This window comes from Erpetoichthys calabaricus, chromosome 17, assembly GCF_900747795.2.
Source record: "Erpetoichthys calabaricus chromosome 17, fErpCal1.3, whole genome shotgun sequence".
NCBI lineage: Eukaryota > Metazoa > Chordata > Cladistia > Polypteriformes > Polypteridae > Erpetoichthys > Erpetoichthys calabaricus.
Genome location: NC_041410.2, coordinates 43952848 through 43979247, shown reverse-complemented (window position 1 = coordinate 43979247; position 26400 = coordinate 43952848). Strand labels below are relative to the sequence as shown.

The 26400-nt window shown below is 40.2% G+C and overlaps 1 protein-coding gene across 1 annotated transcript in view; it reads right to left on the bottom strand.

Moving 5' to 3' along the window:
• LOC114667253 (secretory carrier-associated membrane protein 2-like) overlaps nucleotides 1-17555 on the bottom strand; it is a 105192-nt gene extending 87637 nt beyond the window's left edge. The window contains exon 1 of the mRNA XM_028822490.2: nucleotides 17405-17555. Coding sequence (XP_028678323.1) covers nucleotides 17405-17461 — 57 coding nt within the window. The 5' untranslated portion in view covers nucleotides 17462-17555. The remainder of the gene's footprint in view (nucleotides 1-17404) is intronic.
• Between the last annotated feature and the right edge of the window lie 8845 nt (nucleotides 17556-26400).

Below are 26400 nucleotides of genomic sequence, written 5' to 3'. Positions count from 1 at the left end.
GTGGCACAACCGAGATGTTAAATGCTTTGCTGTTGTTCGGTGCAGCAGGTCTGTTCAACGCTGGTCAGCTGTAAGTAAGCAGGTGAACCACCTGGTGTGGAGATGCAGATGTACCGGTTTCTTTGCTGTTTTCGTTTATGGAACTGGCACTGCAAACTGTGTTCCAGATCTGGATCTCAGCTTTGAGGTTCTTCCTTCACCACCGCTTCACAACCTTGTCCTTTGCATCCACATTTTTACCACCGGCCCTGCTTCTCACAGTTCCCTTGGGGTCAGTGGCAACTCTCTCAGCTGTCTCCATCCCTGTACTGCTGTTGTAAATGGCACTCCAGATTACAGGTCTGAGCCTCTAGGCTCTCCAGCACCTCCGCCAAAGAGCCATTACAGTGCTTGGCACCGACAGTACAATATGATACTACAAAAATACAAAGCGTTTTAGTCTAAATAAATGTAAACAATGACGCAATAAAGGCTCATTTCTGCCATGTTAAGTACTGTAATTAATAGCACATCAGTTTCTTCAGAACTACAATTATGCATGGTCTTCACATTTTTTGAGACAGTTTTGCTGTGAATCTTGCAATCTTGCGGGGGTGAAAAGATCAAAATCACATGAATTAAACACAGCTGAAGTGAGAAGTATTCTATCGATCGAAGAGGCTCTACAGCTATGAAGGACAAAAAAAATTGTGGAAAATCACTAAGCCCTGCCCATTGTCCCTCGATAATTGCATGTTGAGAACTTGAAAATGAAAATGCAAAGAGGAAAATTAAAATCCAATGATCAGCAGGTGGCGCCAGTGCTTATTTGCATTTTACTTTTATTTTTTGCAGCTTCAGGCTGAAAATGAAACTGCAAATGTGGTTATTCTTGTGTGCAGGCTTTGAAAATTAAATTACAAAAGAGATTGCATTTTCATTTTTGCAGAAAATAACTCTCATAGAACAAGTTTTTGTCTGAACTGCATGATAAAAAGAGACTGTGTCTTCATGCCCAAGTCCTGAGCAGCAGTACCAAATATTATGAAAAGGAATTCAAGAAAAGGCGAGTTACCTGCACCCCAATTGTTCAGTGACTATGGCCCATTCACTTAGCCTGTTTTCCTGCATTTTTTTTTCTCTCTCTTCCTTGTTAAAAATATGCATACCACTCTAGTTATAGCCAGATATTTGTAAAAGTAAGCTTGAAAAAATAAACATTCAGGTAACATAGACAGGTTTTAGAAAATGATTACAATTTCAACTAAAAGAAACTGAAGCATGCCACATTTCCTGACATATTGTACTTTTAAGTTTTATAATGCAGGGGTGCTTAAAAATGGCACATCTCCAAGATTTCAACCAAAGTATGTAACTATTTTAATTGTACTTCCAATTTCCTTATGTCTAATTCTAGTTGCTGCTGTTCTTCTTGCTGCATTTGTCTCTAATACTAATTACAGCCTGTACTGCTGAGGAAAAGATTCCATCATTAAAGGTTTTGGGTGAAGTTTTACAGCCAGATACCCTTGCTGATGCTAACCCTCTCCATTTACCCACGCATGGGACCAATACCAGTTAGGCTGGTTTGCCCACTTGGTGGCAAGGTTCTGAAGGAAAGGGGTCTGACTGGAGTGGAGTTGCAGGACCGAAATGGATGGAAAATCATGTATATAGACCCAATATAGAAATGGGAAGAAATTAAGTATAAGAAGATTTTTGATGAACAGAGAGCTACCAGCCAAAGACACCATATTTTTCTTGAAATGGCTAGCAAGTTATAGTATTAAACTTACTCTAGAGTATCCTTTATGCAAAAAAATATTAATTAATTATCAACTATTACCCATTAAAGGCCGAGTTATTTCATTTGTGATAATATAATTCCTCTAGGAATATACAGAATTATGCAAAAGTATTAAATCCCCTTGAAAGTTATCACAATTTTCTACATGACATTTGTACACATATTTATCTGTTCATTTTTAATGTGAAGTCCTATGCTGTAACAATACATATCCAAAGTCAAAATAAACCACTTTCTGTAGACATTCAACTGATGAAGAAAAACCCAAAAGTTACGGTTTGCGTAAGTAAAATTATGTTAAATATGTACAGAAAATGGTATATTTTGACTTTGGAAATGTACTGTTACAACACAGGAGTGCACATTAAAAATACTGAATGGATAAATACAGTCATATGAAAAAGTTTGGGAACCCCTCTTAATTCTTTGGATTTTTGTTTATCATTGGCTGAGCTTTCAAAGTAGCAACTTCCTTTTAATATATGACATGCCTTATGGAAAACAGTAGTATTTCAGCAGTGACATTAAGTTTATTGGATTAACAGAAAGTATACAATATGCATCATAACAAAATTAGACTGGTGCATAAATTTGGGCACCCCAACAGAGATATTACATCAATACTTAGTTGAGCCTCCTTTTGCAAATATAACAGCTTCTAGACGTCTCCTATAGCCTTTGATGAGTGTCTGGATTCTGGATGGAGGTATTTTTGACCATTCTTCCATACAAAATCTCTCCAGTTCAGTTAAATTTGATGTCTGCCGGGCATGGACTGCCTGCTTCAAATCAACCCATAGATTTTCGATGACATTCAAGTCAGGGGACTGTGACGGCCATTCCAGAACATTGTACTTCTCCTTCTGCATGAATGCCTTTGTAAATTTCAAACTGTGTTTTGGGTCACTGTCTTGTTGGAATATCCAACCATTGCATAACTTCAACTTTGTGACTGATGCTTGAACATTATCCTGAAGAATTTGTTGATATTGGGTTGAATTAATCTGACCCTCGACTTTAACAAGGGCCCCAGTCCCTGAACTAGCCACACAGCATGATGGAACCTCCACCAAATTTGACAGTAGGTAGCAGGTGTTTTTCTTGGAATGCGGTGCTCTTCTTCCACCATGCAAAGTGCTTTTTGTTATGACCAAACAACTCAATTTTTGTCTCCTCAGTCCAAAGCACTTTGTTCCAAAATGAATCTGGTTTATCTAAATGAGCATTTGCATACAACAAGCAACTCTGTTTGTAGCGTGAGTACAGAAAGGGCTTCTTTCTCATCACCCTGCCATACAGATGTTCTTTGTGCAAATTGCGCTGAATTGTAGAACGATGTACAGATACACCATCTGCAGCAAGATGTTCTTGCAGGTCTTTGGTTACAGTCAACCCACAGATCACCTCCATTCTCACAATCCTGTGCATATGCCGCTCCTATATTTTTCTTGGCCTGCCAGACCTGTGCCTGTGGCCTTTCGTTTCCTGATTATATTCCTTACAGTTGAAACTGACAGTTTAAACCTCTAAGGTAGCTTTTTGTAGCCTTCCCCTAAACCAAGATACTGAACAATCGTTGTTTTCAGATCTTTTGAGAGTTGCTTTGAGGATCCCATGCTGTCACTCTTCAGAGGAGAGTCAAAGGGAGGCACAACTTGCAACGGACCACCTTAAAATACCGCTAAACATGCAACTGAGTGCATGAGTTAGTGGAGGTATTGAACGGTGAAAATGTTCAGAATATTTTGAATTTCCGTTAAACCAGCCATCCTCTAACTGAAGAATTTTGGAAGAAATAGAACAGCTGCCTTAAGATGTCGTTCAGTTTTGTTAAATAAGGTACAGCAGCTGCTGCTTGGGCACTTGCAAAGGCCAATCGGCGGTTCACACAGTGGCAGTTGACCAAGAGTCCAGGGGCCTCATGCATAACGCCATGCGTAGAATTCGCACTATAACATGACGTAAGCACAAAAGCCGAAATGTGCTTACACACAGAAAAATCCAGATGCAGGAATCTGTGCGTACTCAAACTTCTACATTCTTCCGCTACATAAATCCCGATCAGCGTGAAAAGTAAAGCTCGTGCACGCGCCTGCTGTCCTGCCCCAACTCCTCCCAGAATTACGCCTCTTTGAATATGCAAAGCAATATAAATAGCCCTTAAGCTCAGTATTCTGTGAAAAGACAATGGGAAAAGCAAGAGGGAAAATAGAAGAATTTCAGCGAATATCAAGTGGAGGCAAGGAAAAATGTACTATTTGTTGGTTTAAACAGTGATATAAACAACAAAAGGAAGCTAATCGACTGACAGTGTGTCGGAGAAACTCGAAAGCTCAAGTTCACAAAGTCGCACAGTGCCCGAAATAAAAAAGAAGTTGTCAGATATCAAAGTAGCCGTGAAAAGGCGAGACGTAGCCCACCATCTGAGTGTCATATGAAAGCTTATTAGGGTACAGAGAAAAAAAAAAGGCACACAGTGGGGAAAAAGCACAAAATGTCAACTTCAATCTTGAAATTTCCACTTAAAATTACATAGTTTATTTTGTCATTAAAGTAGAACATCATAAACTTCATCTTAAAATCATTTAATTAACCAGTTTCTCACATCACATTGTAATTAAAGTAGCACGTTAAATGCTTTGTTTTGTATGTGTTCTTCTATGTGCTCTATGTGCATGAATCACTACGTGCTTCTTAAACCGGCTTTCTCTTCCTCCGACAGGACACAGAATCCATTACATTCGTGATGTTACAGCTCTCTGAATAACTAAAATACTGAGATGTATACGTGATATAATTTTCATGATGATAGGAGTTAAAGCACGTTATTAAACATGAGAACAAGGTGGCGCAGTGATTGTGCGCGACGTTCGATGAAATAATTTATTGCAGCAATACTCAGGGGCGGCTCTAGGCTTGTGGTGGCCCTGGGCAGAGAAAGAATCGGTGGCCCCTTCAATATGGTATCTTATGCACGGCGGATGACCACGTCCGTTGCGGACACTGCATAGCCACCTCGTGCTCATGACACAAGTGTTTAACTTTTGCCGAAATTTGCCACTGCATTTTTAGCTGTGTTGTTATTTTCTCTTTCTGCTTTATATTTAATAATATATTGGCGTGGTGGCCCCTGGGATTTGGCGGCCCTGTGCAGGTGCACAGTTTGCACATGCCTAAGGCCGCCCCTGCAGTACTGTCTCTTTCAAACGTACTAACCCTCCAATTCCTGTCCTTCCTTTTCTTTCTTCAAGTAACCAATCACCACACAATCAGCTCTGTAATAGACGTTAAGCCATCTGTAAGCTTATAACGCCGATTCTTCAAAACGTTTAAGGAACATTAAAATATCTTCGTAGTACATGTTTAATTATTGTATCGTTCACGCCTGTCCCAGTGAAGCATACAGTGCTTTTATCTGTATAATATAATAAACATATTTTGCTGCATTTCATCTAAAAAATGATATCGTCATCATATGTAAATACGCGCTTTATAAAGTGGCTCAGGTTGTGTAATATTATAACTGTAGTGCAAGTTTACAGTGAGGTGATTGTACAGTAATCCCTCCTCCATCGCGGGGGTTGCGTTCCAGAGCCACCCGCGAAATAAGAAAATCCGCGAAGTAGAAACCATATGTTTATATGGTTATTTTTATATTGTCATGCTTGGGTCACAGATTTGCGCAGAAACACAGGAGGTTGTAGAGAGACAGGAACGTTATTCAAACACTGCAAACAAACATTTGTCTCTTTTTCAAAAGTTTAAACTGTGCTCCATGACAAGACAGAGATGACAGTTCTGTCTCACAATTAAAAGAATGCAAACATATCTTCCTCTTCAAAGGAGAGTGCATCAGGAGCAGAGACTGTCATAAAGACAGAGAAAGCAAACAAATCAATAGGACTTTTTGGCTTTTAAGTATGCGAAGCACCCCGGCACAAAGCTGTTGAAGGCGGCAGCTCACACCCCCTCCGTCAGGAGCAGAGAGAGAGAGAGAGAGAGAGAGAGAAACAAACATGCAAAAATCAATACGTGCCCTTCGAGCTTTTAAGTATGCGAAGCACCGTGCAGCATGTCGCTTCACTAAGCAGCTGCACAGAAGGTAGCAACTTGAAGATAATCTTTCAACTTTTTTAGACGCTCACACCCCCTACATCAGGATCAGAGAAAGCGCAAGAGAGAGAAAGAGAAAAGTAAGTTGGGTAGCTTCTCAGCCATCTGCCAATAGCGTCCCTTGTATGAAATCAACTGGGCAAACCAACTGTGGAAGCATTTACCAGAAATTAAAAGACCCATTGTCCTCAGAAATCCGCGAACCAGCAAAAAATCCACGATATATATTTAAATATGCTTACATATAAAATCAGCAATAGAGTGAAGCCGCGAAAGGCGAAGCGCGATACAGCGAGGGATCACTGTACTTATAAGTTCAAACAGTTCTACAAGGAGCAGTTGATGGACTGATTGAGTGCATTTAGAGCTCTTGGGATGAAACTCTTTCTGAACAGCGTGGTCCGTACAGGAAAGGTTTGAAGCGTTTGACATGTGAGAAGCAGTTCAAATACGAAGCATGGCTGAGGCAGCGTGTGCTTGATGCTGTATACCGATAATTCTCTTTCCGATCAGCTGCTCCGAGTGGTGCAGTTAGAGTAATATGGAAAAGATCTGCTGTGGCAACCCATAACGGGAGTAGCTGAAAGAAGAAGAAGGTGCAGTGAGAGTAACAACGTTAAAGCAGTTATGGTATTTGGAATAGTCTGACCATTCCGTGGACCATTATATTGTTACTGATTAATTACAATCAGATGCATTAAACTAATAAACAATATGCGGTTAATTTCAGTGTATTTATAAAGCCGCGTCAGGGACGTGGATCTGAAAAAGAATGATAAACCACACAGGAACAGTAGCACTGCTTTGACGCTGGGTGCCGCCAGTCTGCTAAACCGAACGGAGAACTTGCTTACGACAGGGTATGACGTACAGTGGAAATGTGCGTAGCTTTACACCAAGGTTAGGTTTTATACATCGCGATTTGAACGTGGAAACGTTCTTACGCAATATTTCTGTGCGTACGCACCATTTATACATGAGGCCCCAGATGTTTTATCTTTAAGCAGTTTTGCCACACCTTTCTGTTACCCAATCATAACAGCAGCTCCATTTGACCCTAGTCCAACCAGATTAGCAGTTTTCAAGCCTAAAGTATCCATAGTCTCATTCAGTGTGTTGCTCAATCATATTGTGGGTTAATACAAAACTAATTCTGACCTCAAATGACCTGGCAAACATATTTAATGTAAATAATTAATTGTTTTACAACTGAGAGGTCTGTGGTTTCATCACACAGAATACTGAAAAAATTTTCTGTGTGTATATTTTTCAGTATGTTAGATTTTATTTCTGATGCTAAGACATCCAGCAGCTCTTGCACTATTCTTTCAGAGGTGTAATGTGCATTTTTACCAACACTGAGATGTTGTAAAAAGGAACAACCCATTTCTTTACAGTGTTCCAACAGCTTTTCAAACAACGTTGTATGTGGCAACTCATTTTTTGCCAACCAATGCATGGATCTTAAAGCTCCCACAAAGGTATCTCTCTGTAAGTTATTTAACACAGATACAGATCTTTCAATTTGACCGATTCATTTTTGCTCTAGTACACGCTTTCCTAAAAGGTCAGCAGAAGACTCAATGTGCATTTTACTTTTTTCATGGTCTAGCAAGCTTTCTTTTCGAATTCTTGTGCATGGCACGTTTACCCAAGGTAACTCCCTTCTTAGGGGGTGTTTGTTTGACTATTTCATACACAATGAGCACCACATACCATTTCCTTTGACCATTAGCCAATTAAAATCTTTAAACCATTGTTTGTTTATGCCGGATAAACGGTGCTTAGATTTATCAATTGGCAGAGTGTGTGCTGAAGAGATTTCCCCTGATAAACCAGCCTCTGCAATGTCTTTGTCTGAAATTGCCATATTAGGAGTTGACGCCGCACCTTCATTAGTTTGTGGCGTCTCTTTTCTGAAATAACTGAGCAGTGTTGTTTTCAGAACATTTTTTTTGCTCATGTTGGTAAAACATTTGGAAAAAATTAAAAAGTACCTAAGAATAAGACTTTTGAGTGGGAAAGTGAGAGCCTGTTGGATATTCAATGCACACTTGCACTACGGCAGGTACGCATTCTCGACATTTCCACTTTAATCTCAACGCTTATGTCGAGAATAAAGTCGACATTTCCACTTTATTCGCGACATTTCTACTTTATTCTCGCCATTTATCTCGAGATTAAAGTCGACATGTTGACTTTATTTTCATAGTTTGTCATTAAAGTAGAACATTGTAAACTAAACTTCATCTTAAAATTAATATTTAATTTACTAGATTTTCTCAAACCCCATCATGTTATGTAGCACATTAAATGCTTTGTGTTAAGTGTTCCCCAACCAATGTTAATTGCTACATGCTTCTTAAACTGACTTTCTCTTGCACTAAGAGGAGGCGCAGGCAGCGATCACCGCACAGAATACATTAATTTCATGATATTCCTGCTCCCTGAACATTTACAATGCTAATAGAAACACTTGATATCATTTTCATTATGAAATGCATTAAAGCATTTACTAATCATGTGGGGGCACGGTGGTGTGGAGGTTGCACTGCTGCCTCGCAGCAAAGGGGGTCCTGGGTGTTCCCAGCCTTGTGTTTGCATGTTTTTCTGGTGGGTTTACTCGGCATGCTTCAGTTTCCTTTCAAAATGATGTAGGATGTGGGGTTTTATGATGCTAAACTGACCCTGCAGTGTGTATGTGTGTGCTCGTATTCACCCTGCAATGAGCTGGCGCCCAGTTCAGGATTTGTTCCTGCCTCACACACGATGCTTCCTGGAATGGGCGCAACCCTGAATAGATGTCATAATTAAAAATGTATAACAAAGATTTTTTAAGTTCTGAACACTCCATGGTCTAAGTTTATAATTAGTTTTATTTTCACAAAGATGTTTATCATGTGGTGAGAAAGAAAAGGGAAGGATAGGAACTGGGGTTTTGGTACGTCAGATAGAGACAGCACGCATGCAATAAAGAAAGCCCGCTCAGAAGAACATCCACTGAATTCTGTGTTCCATGTCTCTGACCACCAGATCACAAACCCAATATTTACACAATATATAAAAGTTAAACCTGTGAGATACCCATTGATACATCCAGTTTTTTGGAGCCTCGTTACATCTGCCATAAAGTTCTCTACACTGAATATACACCTGGGGACCCCTTACTGTGAGTGAGCAGTCCTACCGCCACACTACCGTGTATATTTAATACCTGCTTTAATGCATTTCATCTTGAAAATGATATAAAGTATTTATCTTAGCATTGTAAATGTTCAGAGAGCAGGAATATCATGAAGTGAATATATTCTGTGCGTTGATCGCTGCCTGTGCCTCCTCAGTGCAAGAGGAAGTCAGTTTAAGAAGCGCATAGTGATTAACAACTCGGTCGGGGAACACTTTTAATGTGCTACATTAACTTATGACGGGGTTCAAGAAAATCTAGTAAATTAAAAATTGACTTAAAGATAAAGTTTAGTTTACGACATTCTAGTTTAATGACAAAACAAACTATGAGAATAAAGTAGAAATGTCGAAAATAAAGTCAACATGTCGACCTTATTCTCGACATAAACGGCAAGAATAAAGCGGAAATGTGGAGAATAAAGTCGACATGTCGACTTTATTCTCGACATATAGTTTTTTTTTCTTCACTTTGTCCATATTTTTTTTTTCTTCACCGTGGCCCTAATACGCTTCCATACAAAACCCTCAGCAATCCAGTGAGAAAACTTTTGCTCAGGGCACAGTGTATGCTGCAAGGGTTTCTGCGCACTTTTTGCAACATGGATGCAGGTCCAAATATGAGAAAATATAAGAACGGCAGATGGGGTCACTTTAACAGGAAACACAGTGAGTGCTACAAGGATTTTTGCACATAGAACACACATAATGCTTAAACAACTGTATATATATTGGTTTGCTATGTGCTGAACAAGAAGAGAGCAGCTGAACGCTTATCAGCACTATAGTATACACAGACATATATAGATAGACGCCGCATTAACTGTGTTGCCCAGTCGACACGATACGTCTGTGCGTCTGCCATATTGCGAGCGGCAAAAGTGCCATTTAAACTAATACAGGTAGACGTGGAAACCGGGTTTTCTGATGAAAAAACAATAACATTTAAAACAGTATCATTTACATACAACAGATTTTGGCGAATCGTTTAAATGCAATTATTTATATCCATTTATACACTAATAATGGTAATTATTAAATAATAATAATAATTATTATTAAATAATTCCTCCCATATAAATAACATTTCTCGGACTGCCTTCATCCATCTCCGAAACATTTCTAGACTTTGTCCTGTTCTTATGCAACACAGTACTGAAGTTGTTAATGCCCTAGTCACCTCACGTATAGATTACTGTAATGATATTCTATCTGGCATCCCACAAAAACGTATCCATCGCTTACAACTTCTTCAAAATTCTGCTGCCAGGATAATAACCTGTTCTAAATCCACTAAACATATTACACCTATTCTCTCTCGACTTCACTGGCTCCCTGTTAACTACAGAATACAATACAAAATACTACTCTTAATATTTAAAGCTCTCCACAACCTTGCTCCCCCCTACCTCACTGATCTCCTACAGACTTACACTCCTTTTGCTCACTCAGATCCTCATCTGCAAGCTCGACTTTCTGTACCGCACATCAAACTCAGTTCTATGGGAGCTAGAGCGTCCTCTGGTGCTCCTCAACTCTGGAATTCTCTTCCCACTCATATATCAGCTCGATTCAATAACACATTTTAAAACTGCCCTCAAAACTTATCTTTTCAAACTGGCATACCAATTGTGAATTTTGCACTGTTACTGCCAGTTATGTTTGTTTGTCTTTCTTTTAACAGTGAAATGATACACTCAATGACAAAAATAAACAATTTTATTGTATACAAATTGGCTTAATAATTTCTGAAAACATTTCACTTATTCCTCTCTCAATCTCCCTCTCTCTCTCTCACACACACATAATGTGGTTACTTAAATATATACAGGATAGGATCTAAAATCCATGAACTGTCTTACATAGCTTTTTCCGTGTGTTGCCACTCTGTAATTTGAGAGTATTCAGTCTGGCAATATGGTGCAGCCTTAGTTTGTGGAAGACAGACACAACTAAAGACATGAGCATAAAATGATGGTTGTCAATTTCAAACTGTGTTTCCTCAATGTGCTCCTTGAGAAAAAACGCATCATATGAACCAATCTCAGCCCAAACAAACTGATTGATCAAAGATACCCTGACAGCTTGTTCTAATGTCAACTGTCGGATAACACACTCAGCTACTTTGACCATCTTGACTGTACCCTCAGAAGGAATCATCAAACCTCCTTTGTTTTTTAATGTGAAGAAGTGGTAGCTTTGATCATATGATGCCGGTACAGCATCTGTTACCAAACTAGCACGGCCCACATCACATGATACCTTCCTCAAAATCCCGTCTAAGTCTAGCTCCCACTGCTTCCTAAGGTGGATTTCTTTGGGAAACCTTCAAAGTTTGAGAAATGTTAACAGCTAACAACAATCTACATAGTTCGTGACTAAATACGTTTAGCCAAAACATTGTTTGGAGGCTCACTTGAGCACATAAATGCGTAGCTTTGCAAGCTTAGCCTGGTGTAGCTAAAGTTAAGATTATAAAACGGGATTTTCTAATGGTCAAATATAACCAAAACAATTGTTCAGCTTTACCTATGAAATGTAATCCCCCGGGATCTGGTTTGGACCGTACAGAGATTTGTACAATACCAAGCAGCAAATGCGTGAGGCATCTTTATCCATTACTTCACTCCACAGCAGTGCCACTTGCAATATGGCGGCGACGTTGACGTACGATGCTGCTGGTTATGCGGAGTCTAGTAATTCTATTTGTATGTTGTGAACTTCCGCTCCGCTCCCACTATTAGCATGTACAGCTCCCTCTCGCCCGCCCACCTCTCCATACTCCTTGCTACTGTATTAAGCTGCTCCGCCCCCGCTATTACCATGTACACCCCCCTCTCGAAAGCCCACCTCCCCATACTCTTTGCTTGTGAACTCTGCTCCGCCTCGTCCCCACTATTAGCTTTAGCATCAAATGATCGGCAACATCCTGTCCCACGCCTCTCCCCTCGCAACTTGCAATCCTACTTCTAAAATATTTGCCCATCCTCCCGCTCGTCCCTTGCCATCTCTGCAGATCATTAGATCTGCATCTGTCATCTCACAATGTCATGCAAGATGACAGCCGGGCGCTGAACTAAATTAGCCGGGCGAAGATGATAGGGAGAACACTGATGATGAACTGCATTAAAGCATGTATTAATCATGTGGGGGCACGGTGGCGTGGAGGCTGCACTGCTGACTCGCAGCCAAGGGGGTCCCAGGTGTTCCCTGCTTTGAATTGTCATGTTTTTCTGGTGGGTTTACTCAGCGTGCTTCAGTCTCCTTTCAAAGTCATGTAGGGTATGGGGTTTTGTTATGCTATATTAACCTTGCTAGTGTATGTATTGCTCGTATTCACCCTGCGATGTGCTGGCGCCCCGTTTAGGATTTGCTCCTGCCTCACACACAATGCTTGCTGGGATGGGCGCAACCCTGAATGGATGGCATAATTAAACATGTATAACGAAGATTTTTTTTTTTTTAAAGTTCTGAGCACACTCCATGGTCCAAGTTTATAACTAGTTTTAAATTCACAAAGACGTTTATCATGTGGTGATTGGTTATGTGGAGAAAGAAAAAGGAAGGATAGGAACTGGGGGTTTGATACGTCAGACAGAGCCAGCACACATGCAATAAAGAAAGCCCACTCAGATGAACATCCATTGAATTCTGTGTTCGTGTCTCCGACCACCAGATCACGAACCCAACATTTACACAATATTTTAGCTAAACCTGTGCGATACCCATTCGTACATCCATTTTTTTGGAGCCTCGTCACATCTGCCATAATGTACACCTGGGGACTCCTTATTGCGAGGGAGCAGCACTACTGCCACACTACCGTGCATGTTTAATACCTGCTTTAATGCATTTCATCCTGAAAATGTTATCAAGTATTTTTCTTAGCATTTTAAATTTTCAGAGAGCAGGAATATCATGAAGTGAATGTATTCTGTGCGCCGATCACTGCCTGCGCCTCTTCTCAGTGTAGAGGAAGTCAGTTTAAGAAGCACGTAGCGATTAACAACTGGGTCGGGAAACACTTAACAGAAAGCATTTAATGTGCTACATTAACTTATGACAGGGTTTGAGAAAATCTAGTAAATTAAACATTGATTTTAGGATGAAGTTTAGTTTACAACATTCTACTTTAATTACAAAATAAACTATGAGAATAAAGTGGAAATGTTGACTTTAATCTCGATATAAGCGTCGAGATTAAAATGGAAATGTGATGAATAAAGTCAACATTTCTACTTTATTCTCGACATATAGTTTTTTTTTTCTTCCCTGCGTCCACATTTTTTTTTCTTCACTGTGGCCCTAATACGATTCTGTAGGGCTATACCACAAATAGCATTATAAATGCTAGTTGCAGTTTTATTATTTATGTATATAGCTTAGCTTGAAGCAAGGTCCATATTAATGCAATTTGCCTTAATGATGGTTCAGTTGTTTTATTTTATTTTATTTTTAATTGGTGAATACTGTGTAATGCACCTGGGCTTGAAGTATTGAAGTAATAGTATTATTACTGGAAGTTGCACTATTACTTATTTTATTGTTATTATTAATTAGTTTAAATATTATGCAGTTTAATGATGGTTAAGTTGTTTAAAAAGTCACTTTAACATGTCAGTGGACAGAGATTGTTAACATTAAAGGAAAGTGTAGTTGGTTTACAAAAAATATTTACTATTTATTCCTTTTCTAAGACATGTTTAGTGCAATACAACTTTTGACAAGCACCTCTGAATATTTTACTAAGTCTAAATGCCTCTTTGGATGGTTGAAAATATGTTGTCAAAATTTTCGTTTGCTGTTTGCAAAATCTGTTCAATACAAAGGTTCTATATTTTGACTGCAACTGTCATGCAATGTGATTCCTTCTCTTCATTAGTGCCACCCCCTTGAAAACTATCACCACCCCCTTGAAAGCTATCACTTTATGGGGCCATGCAAACCTGTATTAATACTTGTGTGCACATTAATTTTCTTTTTTTGTACAATGTACAATTCTCATGACAGTGGAATAGGTTATTCTTAGCCAGTCTACTGCAGTAATTGCAGTGGAAAATGTGGTTAACATCCACTCATGCATGGGAAAAAAAATACCGTTGAATACCGGTATAATTTTGAAAAATACCGTGATATAGAATTTTGGTCATACCGCCCAGCACTACTTCTCATACTCTTCTTTCAACTTCCAAATCTTCAGGCATGATAAACCCTGTACATTTGCTTTTTTCAAGCCTCTGACTTAAAAATATAACACAATAAAGTAATGCTGAGATAAACGGTCATCTCCAGGCATCGCCTTTACATTTTTTTTTTTTATCATGCCATGATCAACATTCCTTACGAACATAGTCTATTGAGCTCCTTACACTATCAGTTTTATATGTCACCAACTTTTCTCCTTAAACATGGTGTTGCACAAAACCATTTTAAATTTCATCACCAACTTCCACAATTCTATCACCTTCAACATTTCTGGTACCAAGGTTAAACACTCAAGAATTTTATCATAACCATTGGATCCAACATGCTTATTAAAATTACAATCACCACCATCAACCTATCCAAAAATTCATCTTTCCCTTATAGTTTTTGTTCACCCATGGGGCATATGCCGATACTGTATTTAACAGCAATTTAACAAAAATCAACTTAAATATGGGGATGTACTACACCAAATCTTTGTAACTTTGAAAACTCTAAAAAATGGCAAAACATGTCATTCAAATTGCAAGTGTATGCTTTGCCACTTGAAGTTACAGGGACAGTTTCAATCCACAGGTCGTAATAATAGACTTTTCAGCAACCAAACAACAAATACTGTAAGAAATACTGCAATATAAAAACACTATGTACTGCATATAGGTAGGTGTTCACACACACACACACACACACACTTGCAGAATGAGCACAGACAGCCAGCTCCACAATTATTGGCACCCCTGGAAAAGAGGAGTAAAGAAGGTTGTAAAAAATATTCAACTTTTTGTGAGCTACCTTAATCTCACACTGAAAATATTACAGAAATCCAACCTTTAACTGAAGTAAATTCTGAGAAAAAAAATAAATTCCTCATCAAGAATTAAATAATTTTAAACAAAATAACACAAGTGACAAGTATTGGCACTTCTAGAAATTCTTTGTGAGAATTTCACAAATTCAGTGTGAGATTAAACTAATTAGCTGAAAGGTGTTTTGTTTACAGCCCTTTTAACTCATCTTTGCCAGGGTGCCAATAACTGTGGAAGTGACTATACTGTATACATTGTATGAAAATATGCATGCTACGTATACTTTGCGTGTGTGTTTTTTGTTATTTTTGTTATGATTATGGTTTTTTTATTAATTTTTATAAGGTTTAAGCATCCTTAAATGTATTTTGTCTTACATTTTGAAATACAGGGACTCAAAAAATATCACTGTTTACTAAGTATATTTTTTTTTTTACTTAGATGAAATTATTTACCATTCGGTTTTGCAATGTACTGAATTTTCTTTCTTTTTTTTTTTTTAAATGGGAGCTGCCACTTGAGCACCGATTGGTAGGACACAATGGTGGGCTGCTAATGGTTATGTAGCTGAAGTTTCATGAAATTACTTTATCAGCATTACCGTAATTAAGAGGGCATCATGAACACTTTGTCCAAGTCTGTGGACACTTTCTGAAAGTCTAGCATGATTCTTAGTACCGATTTCTGGCAAACAAACTAACCCTACTGCTTACCTGACCTTGACTTTGATTTTGGCTTTGTCTTGTTCCATCTTTGGAACAATTTAAACGTTAAAAAAAAAAAAAAAAGATTTGAGAAGCAAGAAGTATGTCATGAAAGAATAAAATTGCCTTCTAGCTAAAACTGAGACGGAAATACATGCACAGAGCGACTCTTATACTTTGAAGCTATGGCTTGCAGCAAATTGAAAGCTTAGGAAGAGATTCCATAGCTTAGAACGCCCAAACTTATTTAGGATATATTGATATATTATTTATTACCTAAGATGAAAAAATGTTTTTGATAACCTTTATCTGCAGCCTTACCATAGTTCCACACGTTGTCCAAATGACCAATTTCCTTGTAGAGGAGGTCTAAGTCACGTTTAGAAATACAAATCTAAGTTAACAGGAAATGTTTTTTGCAAGCCAAGTACAGTAAACGGAGTAAAGAGTTTGGAATGTCACTTCTGAGGTCAGGTGTGAATCAGGTAGGGCTGTGACATGCAAACTGTAAGATAACTATGGCTAGCATCAAATGCCTTAGAACTAACAGAAGCAGTTACTTTGTTAGATCCTGCAGAAGTTAGTCAAAGCAGTACCCAAGGTGGCAGAAATAACATAGTGAACTTCAACCAAAAGAAATATTAGTTTAGACCTACTAATCCTGTTCAAAGTCTTCATACATGTCTTTTGTACAGTGCAAACATCTGACCTACAATTAAAACGTTTTCAATAGTAACTGATGAAATTAATTTAATGTAGGAAAATCAGTGTAGATTTCATTTAAATGTAGACATTGAAAAACTGCTTTAAATTTTTATTTTAATATTATACCAGGAATAAGTTAAGGTTGGAATACAGGCACTCTATACTGGTCTGCTCTAGTACAAACTGTACTTTGATGACAATATCCTTATGGGAAACACTATGCCCTAGTTTTTTATTGCATGGCCCATTCAATGTATGTATATTTTCGTTTTCTTTTCACGAAGAGTAAAATTATCAGTCCTTTCCTTACACTGGTACTGGCTGGGTGTGGTACTGACATGTAATTAAATTACGTTAAAATTTTAATTAAGATATTACTCTTTAAGAACTAAATCGTGAAACGTTGCATGTATAACGGAAGCAAACAGTGACGTTACTACGCGTTGAGTTTATAAAAGGAAACCTTCAGCAGCGTGAAAACAACGTAACGATTAAAATATTTACAGATTTGCTCAACACTCTCGCCGGCTCTGAGTGAATAATTCGTAAGCAACTGCATTATATATTAAAATGTGTTTTACACTAGCAGTTTCTTTTTTTTTATATACATCGTCAAATACAACGAAGCAAATTCTGGTGTTAACACGTCAAACAAGTTTTGGGCCAGCCCATTCACCTGAACAAACAGACGTAAGCTTCTTCCAGATTGGTGGGACGTCATACGAAAGAACTGTCGATTGGTCAATACTGCTGTCAATTACAGCGCGCCAGAAAAGGAATGCCAACCAGGCACAACCCCCAACTTGCCAAACAGGTTTTAATGCCATCCTAGTGAAATGTTTTAAACTTTAAATAACAACATTTTGCTCTAAAGTTAATTTTTTATTATATTGACCACATACCTGAAATGGGTTGACATCCACTGGATCCGCAAACGGATTGTTATCGAAGGCCGACATTTCGTATCAACCCTGATTAAGGCTCTCAAGAAAAACAAGTAGCGCCGTACAGGAGACCTGCGGATAACTCCAGACTACTTCCTGGATACTCGCTCTGCTGGGCATGCGCATGAAGGCTCGCTGGAGGAGCGTGGCAGTTTTTGTAAAAGAAGTACTGGATAGCAAATTTTGCTACTAGTACTCATTAGTGTATTTGCAAATAATTTTTATATTATTTAGGAAAATCTTTTTAATCAATTGTTCCAATATTGTTATTCTTATACAGTATATACTTTGCTGCACCTGTTAAACCTTCGATGGTTACGCCTTACCATGACAACACCTCCGGTCATAAGGAGCGGTCCTGTTTTGAATGCAACGGGGCGTAGGCCTTATTGAACAGGGGCCTTTAAATGCTCACTTGCTCTCTTCTACCTGCATTTTTTCCGTGGGAGGAGGGTAAAAATCAAAATTTACTCTGTTATTGTTTACTTTTAACTCGTTCAAGTTGACTCCGGAGTCCTCTGGGTGAAATAAAGTATAATAAAGTGATATTATAGTTACGATAACTAGGACAATGTTATATTAAATACTCGTTATCTTATGCCAGCACGGCAGGTAAGAAAACTCACGAGTTCAACCCGATTAGGAAAATACAGAATGTTAAGCGCAACCTATGGCGAAACAGATTAGAGCACAACAGGCTGCAAGATATTAAATTATATAATTAAGGAAAGAAATCCATCCATCCATTTTCCAACCCGCTGAATCCGAACACAGGGTCACGGGGGTCTGCTGGAGCCAATCCCAGCCAACACAGGGCACAAGGCAGGAACCAATCCCAGGCAGGGTGAAGGAAAGAAATAGTTAATGTATTTCGTTTTCGTGTAATAGCAATCCATCAGCATGTGTGGCAAACCAAGTTCACATTTATAAATCTCTCCATTACAATAAAAAAAAATCTTGGGTTGAGACGTGACTTTTTGAAGAGACTTTTTGGAATGAAGTCCTGCGAGACGGAGACTTTTAACATGAGATTCTTTCAAGTCACGTCATGCTTAATACCTTTGGAAGCAAGTCCCGTGAGACGGTGACTTTTGGCATTAGATTCTCTCATGTCACGCCTTACTTACAACCATTTTCAAACAAGACCACTGTCATCTAACCTCTCAGTCATGTGAATGCTTTTGTCAGACACACTTCCTGTGCTCCAGTAGTCAAGAAAGGAGGCCGAAGGCAGATTTACGATGCATGCCTAAAGAGTGGGCATTTATGGTCTTTGTTCCAACAATTCAAATTACAAAAATATACGAGCTAATCAAAATTCAGATGATTTTGCAAACTGTCTGCTAGACACTGGCAACTTTAAAATTCAAAATCTCCCAATAAAAGAAGACTCATTATGTAAAAATCTTATTGAAGCAATTTATCCTGAAGGATTATCAACAGAAGAAATCTGGAGAACAAAGACTCCTATATCAGGATGCTCTTTGTTGAATACAGCTCCGCCTTTAACACAGTTATCCTCCATAAACTCACCCATAAACTGTCTGCACTTGGCCTGCACCCCACTCTCTGTGACTGGCTCCTAGACTTTCTGACTGGCAAGGCCCAGTCTGTCAGGATTGGTAATAGAATTTCAGCCACCATTATTATAAACGTGGCGGCACGGTGGCGCAGTGGTAGCGCTGCTGCCTCGCAGTTAGGAGACCCGGGTTCGCTTCCCGGGTCCACCCTGCGTGGAGTTTGCATGTTCTCCCCGTGTCTGCGTGGGTTTCCTCCGGGCGCTCCGGTTTCCTCCCACAGTCCAAAGACATGCAGGTTAGGTGGATTGGTGATTCTAAATTGGCCCTAGTGTATGCTTGGTGTGTGGGTGTGTTTGTGTGTGTCCTGCGGTGGGTTGGCACCCTGCCCGGGATTGGTTCCCTGCCTTGTGCCCTGTGTTGGCTGGGATTGGCTCCAGCGGACCCCCGTGACCCTGTGTTCGGATTCAGCGGGTTGGAAAATGGATGGATGGATGGATTATTATAAACACAGGCACCCCACAGGGATGCGTCCTCAGCCCCATCCTCTACACCCTGTTCACCCACGACTGTGTTGCCTCCCACAAAGATAACATCATCCTAAAGTTCGCAGACGACACTGCAGTGATATGACGCATCACTGGAGGGGATGAGGTGGCCAGTCTGGTGTCATGGTGTGAGGACAACAACCTCACCCTTAACCCAGACAAGACGAAGGAGATGATAGTGGACATGAGGAAGGAGAGGAGACCTCACCGGCCACTGTTCATCTGAGAGCTTGAAGTGGAGAGGGTGAGCAGCATTAAATACCTGGGCGTCTACATCAATGAGGACGTCACTTGGACACGTAACACCACACAGTTGGTCAAGAGGGCCCAGCAGCATCTGTACTTTCTGAGGAGGCTGAGGAAGTTTGGTATGTCGACTAAGATCCTCGGCAACTTTTACAGCTGCATTGTTGAGAGCATCTTGACCAGCTGCATCACCGTGTGGTACGGCAACACTACTGCTATGGACCACAAACGGCTGCAGAGAGTGGTAAAGACTGCTGAGAAGATCAACAGGACCCCACTGCCCTCTCTGCAGAGCATCTACAACTGCAGAGTCCACAGGAGAACTGCCTCGATCCTCAGGGACCCCACCCACCCCCAACATGAACTGTTCACACTTCTACCCTCAGGCAGGAAGTATATCCATCCATCCATCCATCCTCTTCCGCTTATCTGAGATCGGGTCGCGGGGGCAGCAGCTTGAGCAGAGATGCCCATACTTCCCTCTCCCCGGCCACTTCTTCTAGCTCTTCCGGGGGAATCCCGAGGCGTTCTCAGGTCAGCCGGGAGACATAGTCCCTCCAGTGTGTCCTGGGTCTTCCCCGGTGGTCTCCTCCCAGTTAGACGTGCCCGGAACACCTCACCAGGGAGGCGTCCAGGAGGCATCCTGATCAGATGCCCGAGCTACCTCATCTGACTCCTCTCGATGCGGAGGAGCAGCGGTTCTACTCTGAGCCCCTCCCGGATGACTGAGCTTCTCACCCTATCTTTAAGGGAATGCCCAGATACCCTGCGGAGGAAACTCATTTCAGCCGCTTGTATTCCCAATCTCGTTCTTTCAGTCACTACCCATAGCTCATGACCATAGGTGAGGGTAGGAACGTAGATCGACTGGTAAATTGAGAGCTTTGCCTTACGGCTCAGCTCCTTTTTCACCACGACAGACCGATGCAGAGCTTGCATCACTGCAGACGCTGCACCGATCCGCCTGTCGATCTCACACTCCATTCTTCCTTCACTCATGAACAAGACCCCGAGATACCTGAACTGCTCTACTTTGGGCAGGATCTCCTCCCCAACCCTGAGAGGGCACTCCACCGTTTTCCGGCTGAGGACCATGGTCTCGGATTTGGAGGTGCTGATTCCCATCCCAGCCGCTTCACACTCCGCTGCGAACCGATCCAGAGAAAGCTGAAGATCACGGCCTGATGAAGCAAACAGGACAACATCATCTGCAAAAAGCAGTGACCCAATCCTGAGTCCACCAAACTGTACCCCCTCAACGCCCTGGCTGCGCCTAGAAATTCTGTCCATAAAAGTTATGAACAGAATCAGTGACAAAGGGCAGCCCTGGTGGAGTCCAACTCTCACTGGAAACTGGTTCGACTTACTGCCGGCAATGCGGACCAAGCTCTGGCACCGATCGTACAGGGACCGAACAGCCCTTATCAGGGGGTCCGGTACCCCATACTCCCGGAGCACCCCCACAGGATTCCCTGAGGGACATGGTCGAACGCCTTTTCCAAGTCCACAAAACACATGTAGGCTGGTTGGGCAAACTCCCATGCACCCTCCAGGACCCTGCTAAGTATAGAAGTATGGAATGCAGGACTTCCAGGCTAAAGAACTCTTTCTTTCCCAAGGCCATTAGACTCCTAAATAACTGACTGGAGTTTATAACCATAGTTCACCTCATTCTATCTACCTCTCACAACTGTAACTGTGTTTGACTTGTTCATCACACACCTACCTGCACATTACACTTTATACTTCTATTCTGTTTTTATACTTTATACTGCCTCAGTTATTATTATCTATCTGCTGCTTATTATTTATGTTTATCTTTCTACGTTGGTTTTGTCATTTGGTATGGAAAACAAAGAAAGAATTTCACTGTACAGGGAAACGTGTTTCCTTACTGTGCACATGACAAGTCAAACGAATTAACGCAAAAATTGTCAATCGGTTAAACAGCAAATTGATTAAATTTGTATCAATAGACTATGCTAAAGCAGTTGGTGGTGATAGTGTGGAAGATGAAAACATCAATTTACAATATCCCATAGAATATCTATAAGCGTTAACACGGTCTGGTCTCCCACCAGCTGAATTACTGTTGAAAGAAGGATGTATCATAATGTTATTGCATAATTTATGTATGAGTGATGGACTATGCAATGGGACAAAATTAACTGTATTAAAAATTGGTCGAACAATTCTAACATGTAAAATTTTAACAGGCAACAAGAAAGGTAATGTAGTACATATTCCGCAAATAACATTAGACACAAAAGGAGATCTTGATATGCCATTCGTATTAAAACGTTTAAAGTTTCCTGTGAGAATAGCTTTTGCTATGACAATTAACAAATCACAGGGACAAACATTTGAAAAATTTGCTTTATTTATTAGAGAGAAAGAAACGATATTAATTTGTGAGCAGTTATACGTTGCATTGTCACAATGTACAGTCAAATGAAAAAATTTGGGAACCCCTCTTAATTCTTTGGATTTTTGTTTGTCATTGGCTGAGCTTTCAATGTAGCAACTTCCTTTTAATATATGACATGCCTTATGGAAACAGTAGTATTTCAGCAGTGACATTAACTTTATTGGATTTACAGAAAATATGCAATATGCATCATAACAGAATTAGACAGGTGCATAAATTTGGGCACCCCAACAGAGACATCACATCAATACTTAGTTGAGCCTCCTTTTGCAAATATAATAGCCTCTAGACGCCTCCTATAGCCTTTGATGAGTGTCTGGATTCTGGATGGAGGTATTTTTGACCATTTTTCCATACAAAATCTCTCCAGTTAAATTTGATGGCTGCTGAGCATGGACAGCCTGCTTCAAATCATCCCATAGATTTTCAATGATATTCAAGTCAGGGGACTGTGACAGCCATTCCAGAACATTGTACTTCTCCCTCTGCAAGAATGCCTTTGTAGATTTTGAACTGTGTTTTGGGTCATTGTCTTGTTGGAATATCCAACCCCTGCGTAACTTCAACTGCGTGACTGATGATTGAACATTATCCTGAAGAATTTGTTGATATTGGGTTGAATTCATCCGACTCCTGACTTTAACAAGGGCCCCAGTCCCTGAACTAGCCACACAGCCCCACAGCATGATGGAACCTCCACCAAATTTGACAGTAGGTAGCAGGTGTTTGTCTTGGAATGCAGTGTTCTTCTTCCGCCATGCAAAGTACTTTTTGTTATGACCAAATAACTCAATTTTTGTCTCATCAGTCCAAAGCACTTTGTTCCAAATGAATCTGGCTTTTCTAAATGAGCATGTGCGTACAACAAGCGACTGTTCTTTGTGCAAATTGCACTGAATTGTAGAACGATGTACAGATACACCACCTGCAGCAAGATGTTCTTGCAGGTCTTTGAAGGTGATCTGTGGATTGTCTGTAACCATTTTCACAATCCTGTGCATATGCCGCTCCTGTATTTTTCTTGGCCTGCCAGACCTGAGTTTAATAGCAACTGTGCCTGTGGCCTTTCATTTCCTGATTACATTCCTTACAGTTGAAACTGACAGTTTAAACCTCTGACATAGCTTTTTGTAGCCTTCCCCTAAACCAAGATACTGAACAATCTTTGTTTTCAGATCTTTTGAGAGTTGCTTTGACGATCCCATGCTGTCACTCTTCAGAGGAGAGTCAAAGGGAAGCACAACTTGCAATTGACCACCTTAAATACCTTTTCTCATGATTGGACACACCTGTCTATGAAGTTCAAGGCTTAACGAGCTAATCCAACCAATTTGGTGTTGCAAGTAATCAGCATTGAGCAGTTACATGCATTCAAATCAGCAAAATTACAAGGGTACCCAAATTTTTACACAGCCAGTTTTTCACATTTGATTTAATTTCATACAACTAAATACTGCTTCACTAAAAATCTTTGTTCGGTAAACACCCCAGTACTCAGATGTTCCTAGGAAATGAAAGACATACCACTGTTATCTTTTTTGTTGAAAGTAGAGTAAATTATTATGCGGGCTGAGAGGGGTTCCCAAACTTTTTCATATGATTGTAAATCCAAACACGGAATCAAAATTCAATGTGATCTTGAAGAAAAGTTAATCCCACTGCTGTTTTTACTGAAGTTTTAAAGTAAAAGTGAAAATAATGAATTTGTAACAATTCCCATGAAAATAATCCATCCATCCATTTTCCAACCCGCTGAATCCGAACACAGGGTCACGGGGGTCTGCTGGAGCCAATCCCAGCCAACACAGGGCACAAGGCAGGAACCAGTCCCGGGCAGGGTGCCAACCCACCGCAGGACACACACAAACACACCCACACACCAAGCACACACTAGGGCCAATTTAGAATCGCCAATCCACCTAACCTGCATGTCTTTGGACTGTAGGAGGAAACCGGAGGAAACCCACGCAGACACGGGGAGAACATGCAAACTCCACGCAGGGAGGACCCAGGAAGAGAACCCAGGTCCCCAGGTCTCCCAACTGCGAGGCAGCAGTGCTACCATGAAAATAATAATCTCTTTAAATTGTATATCCGGTAAACCAAACCCCGGGGGGCTGGCGAGCGAAGCAAGCAGGGGACGGAGCCCTCTAGTGTCTAAAAAAATTCAGACATCTTACTTGTAAGATACAGTTCAGATTTTCAGACAGCTCATTTCAAGATACTACGTGTCAAAAACTGTAGGTCACTTTAAATTTTAAGATCCTGTAGTTTAATACATTTTAAATATTAAAATACATACTTTGAAATCTGAAATTGAGCTGATGTGCATTTTAAGATACCTGAAGTACTTTTCGTGATAATCTCAAAATCACTCTGTGTTAAAATTTCCAGTTCTTACACATGGACTCACTGACTACTTTAAGATATCATTAAATTTGTAGGACATTCTATCTTGAAATGCATTTCAGATATCTCAAAATGGGCATGAAGCCATATTCTTGTTTATATTTATGTTTACTGTGTTGTTTTATTACTCTTGTCCTTCAGTACTGGAAGCATTTAATTTATTGCCCAGTTGGATACTTTTATTTTTTGATGAACAGTTTTCCTAAAGTAGCTGCTGTCCAATATGGAAGCTTCATAAGCCACATATGGAAATCAGTGCAGGGCTACACAAGGAATGAAGCTGTGGAGTTGACAGATTACTCATGCTGTTTCCATTTAATCCTTTAGAATGGAGGAATGGTACCTGGAAGAAGACTGTCATAATTTCTGTTCTGCCCCTGCCCTTTCCGGTAAGCATGAATAAAAAACCCATGACATAGAACATGGTTGTCATTTGACCAACAGACTTACAGCTATCTTTTTTCACTTGGCGGCAACTTGCACCTGCTATCACTATTACTTCCAAACAGCTTTTATGTATTTTTCATTGCCAGTTACTGCAAGTGGGGTCTCCCAACTGGAGTGCATAAATGTGTCTCTTGTTCTTCAATTTTACAGTGCCTAAATCTAATGTAATGTAATGGTGTCTGAAGAAGGGGCCTGAGTTGCCTCGAAAACCTTCACATTGTAATCTTTTTAGTTAGCCAATAAAAGGTGTCATTTTGCTTGACTTTTCTCTACATTCATAATGGCTAATACAGTACAACACCCTAGACTACAGACTCTGTCAAGATGAATATTTTTCGCTTCTTCAAAAGATGGAAACATTTCAGTTTTACAGCAACTTGAAAAATTTTATGGGAAAAAATTAACAAAAATGTAACAATCGGAGAGCAAAATGAAATACGACATTTGTCAGTGGAGTTTAATATTTAAAGGTTTGACAGCTAGGCAGTTTCTTTATTATTATTATTAGATAGATAGATAGATAGATAGATAGATAGATAGATAGATAGATAGATAGATAGATAGATAGATAGATAGATATATAGATAGATAGATAGATAGATAGATAGATAGATAGATAGATAGATAGATAGATAGATACTTTATTAATCCCAAGGGGAAATTCACATACTCCAGCAGCAGCATACTGATAAAGAACAATATTAAATTAAAGAGTGATAACAATGCAGGTATACAGACAGACAATAACCTTGTATAATGTTAACGTTTACCCCCCCGGGTGGAATTGAAGAGTCGCATAGTTTGGGGGAGGAACGATCTCCTCAGTCTGTCAGTGGAGCAGGAAAGTGACAACAGTCTGTCACTGAAGCTGCTTCTCTGTCTGGAGATGATACTGTTCAGTGGATGCAGTGGATTCTCCATTATTGACAGGAGCCTGCTCAGCGCCCGTCGCTATGCCACGGATGTCAAACTGTCCAGCTCCGTGACTACAATAGAGCCTGCCTTCCTCACCAATTTGTCCAGGCGTGAGGTGTCCTTCTTCTTTATGCTGCCTCCTCAGCACACCACTGCGTAGAAGAGGGCACTCACCACAACCGTCTGATAGAACATCTGCAGCATCTTATTGCAGATGTTGAAGGGCGCCAGCCTTCTAAAGAAGTATAGTCGGCTCTGTCCTTTCTTGCACAGAGAATCCGTATTGGCAGTCCAGTCCAATTTATCATCCAGTTGCACTTCCAGGTATTTATAGGTCTGCACCCTCTGCACACAGTCACCTCTGATGATCACAGGGTCCATGAGGGGCCTGGGCCTCCTAAAATCCACCACCAACTCTTTGGTGTTGCTGGTATTCAGGTGTAG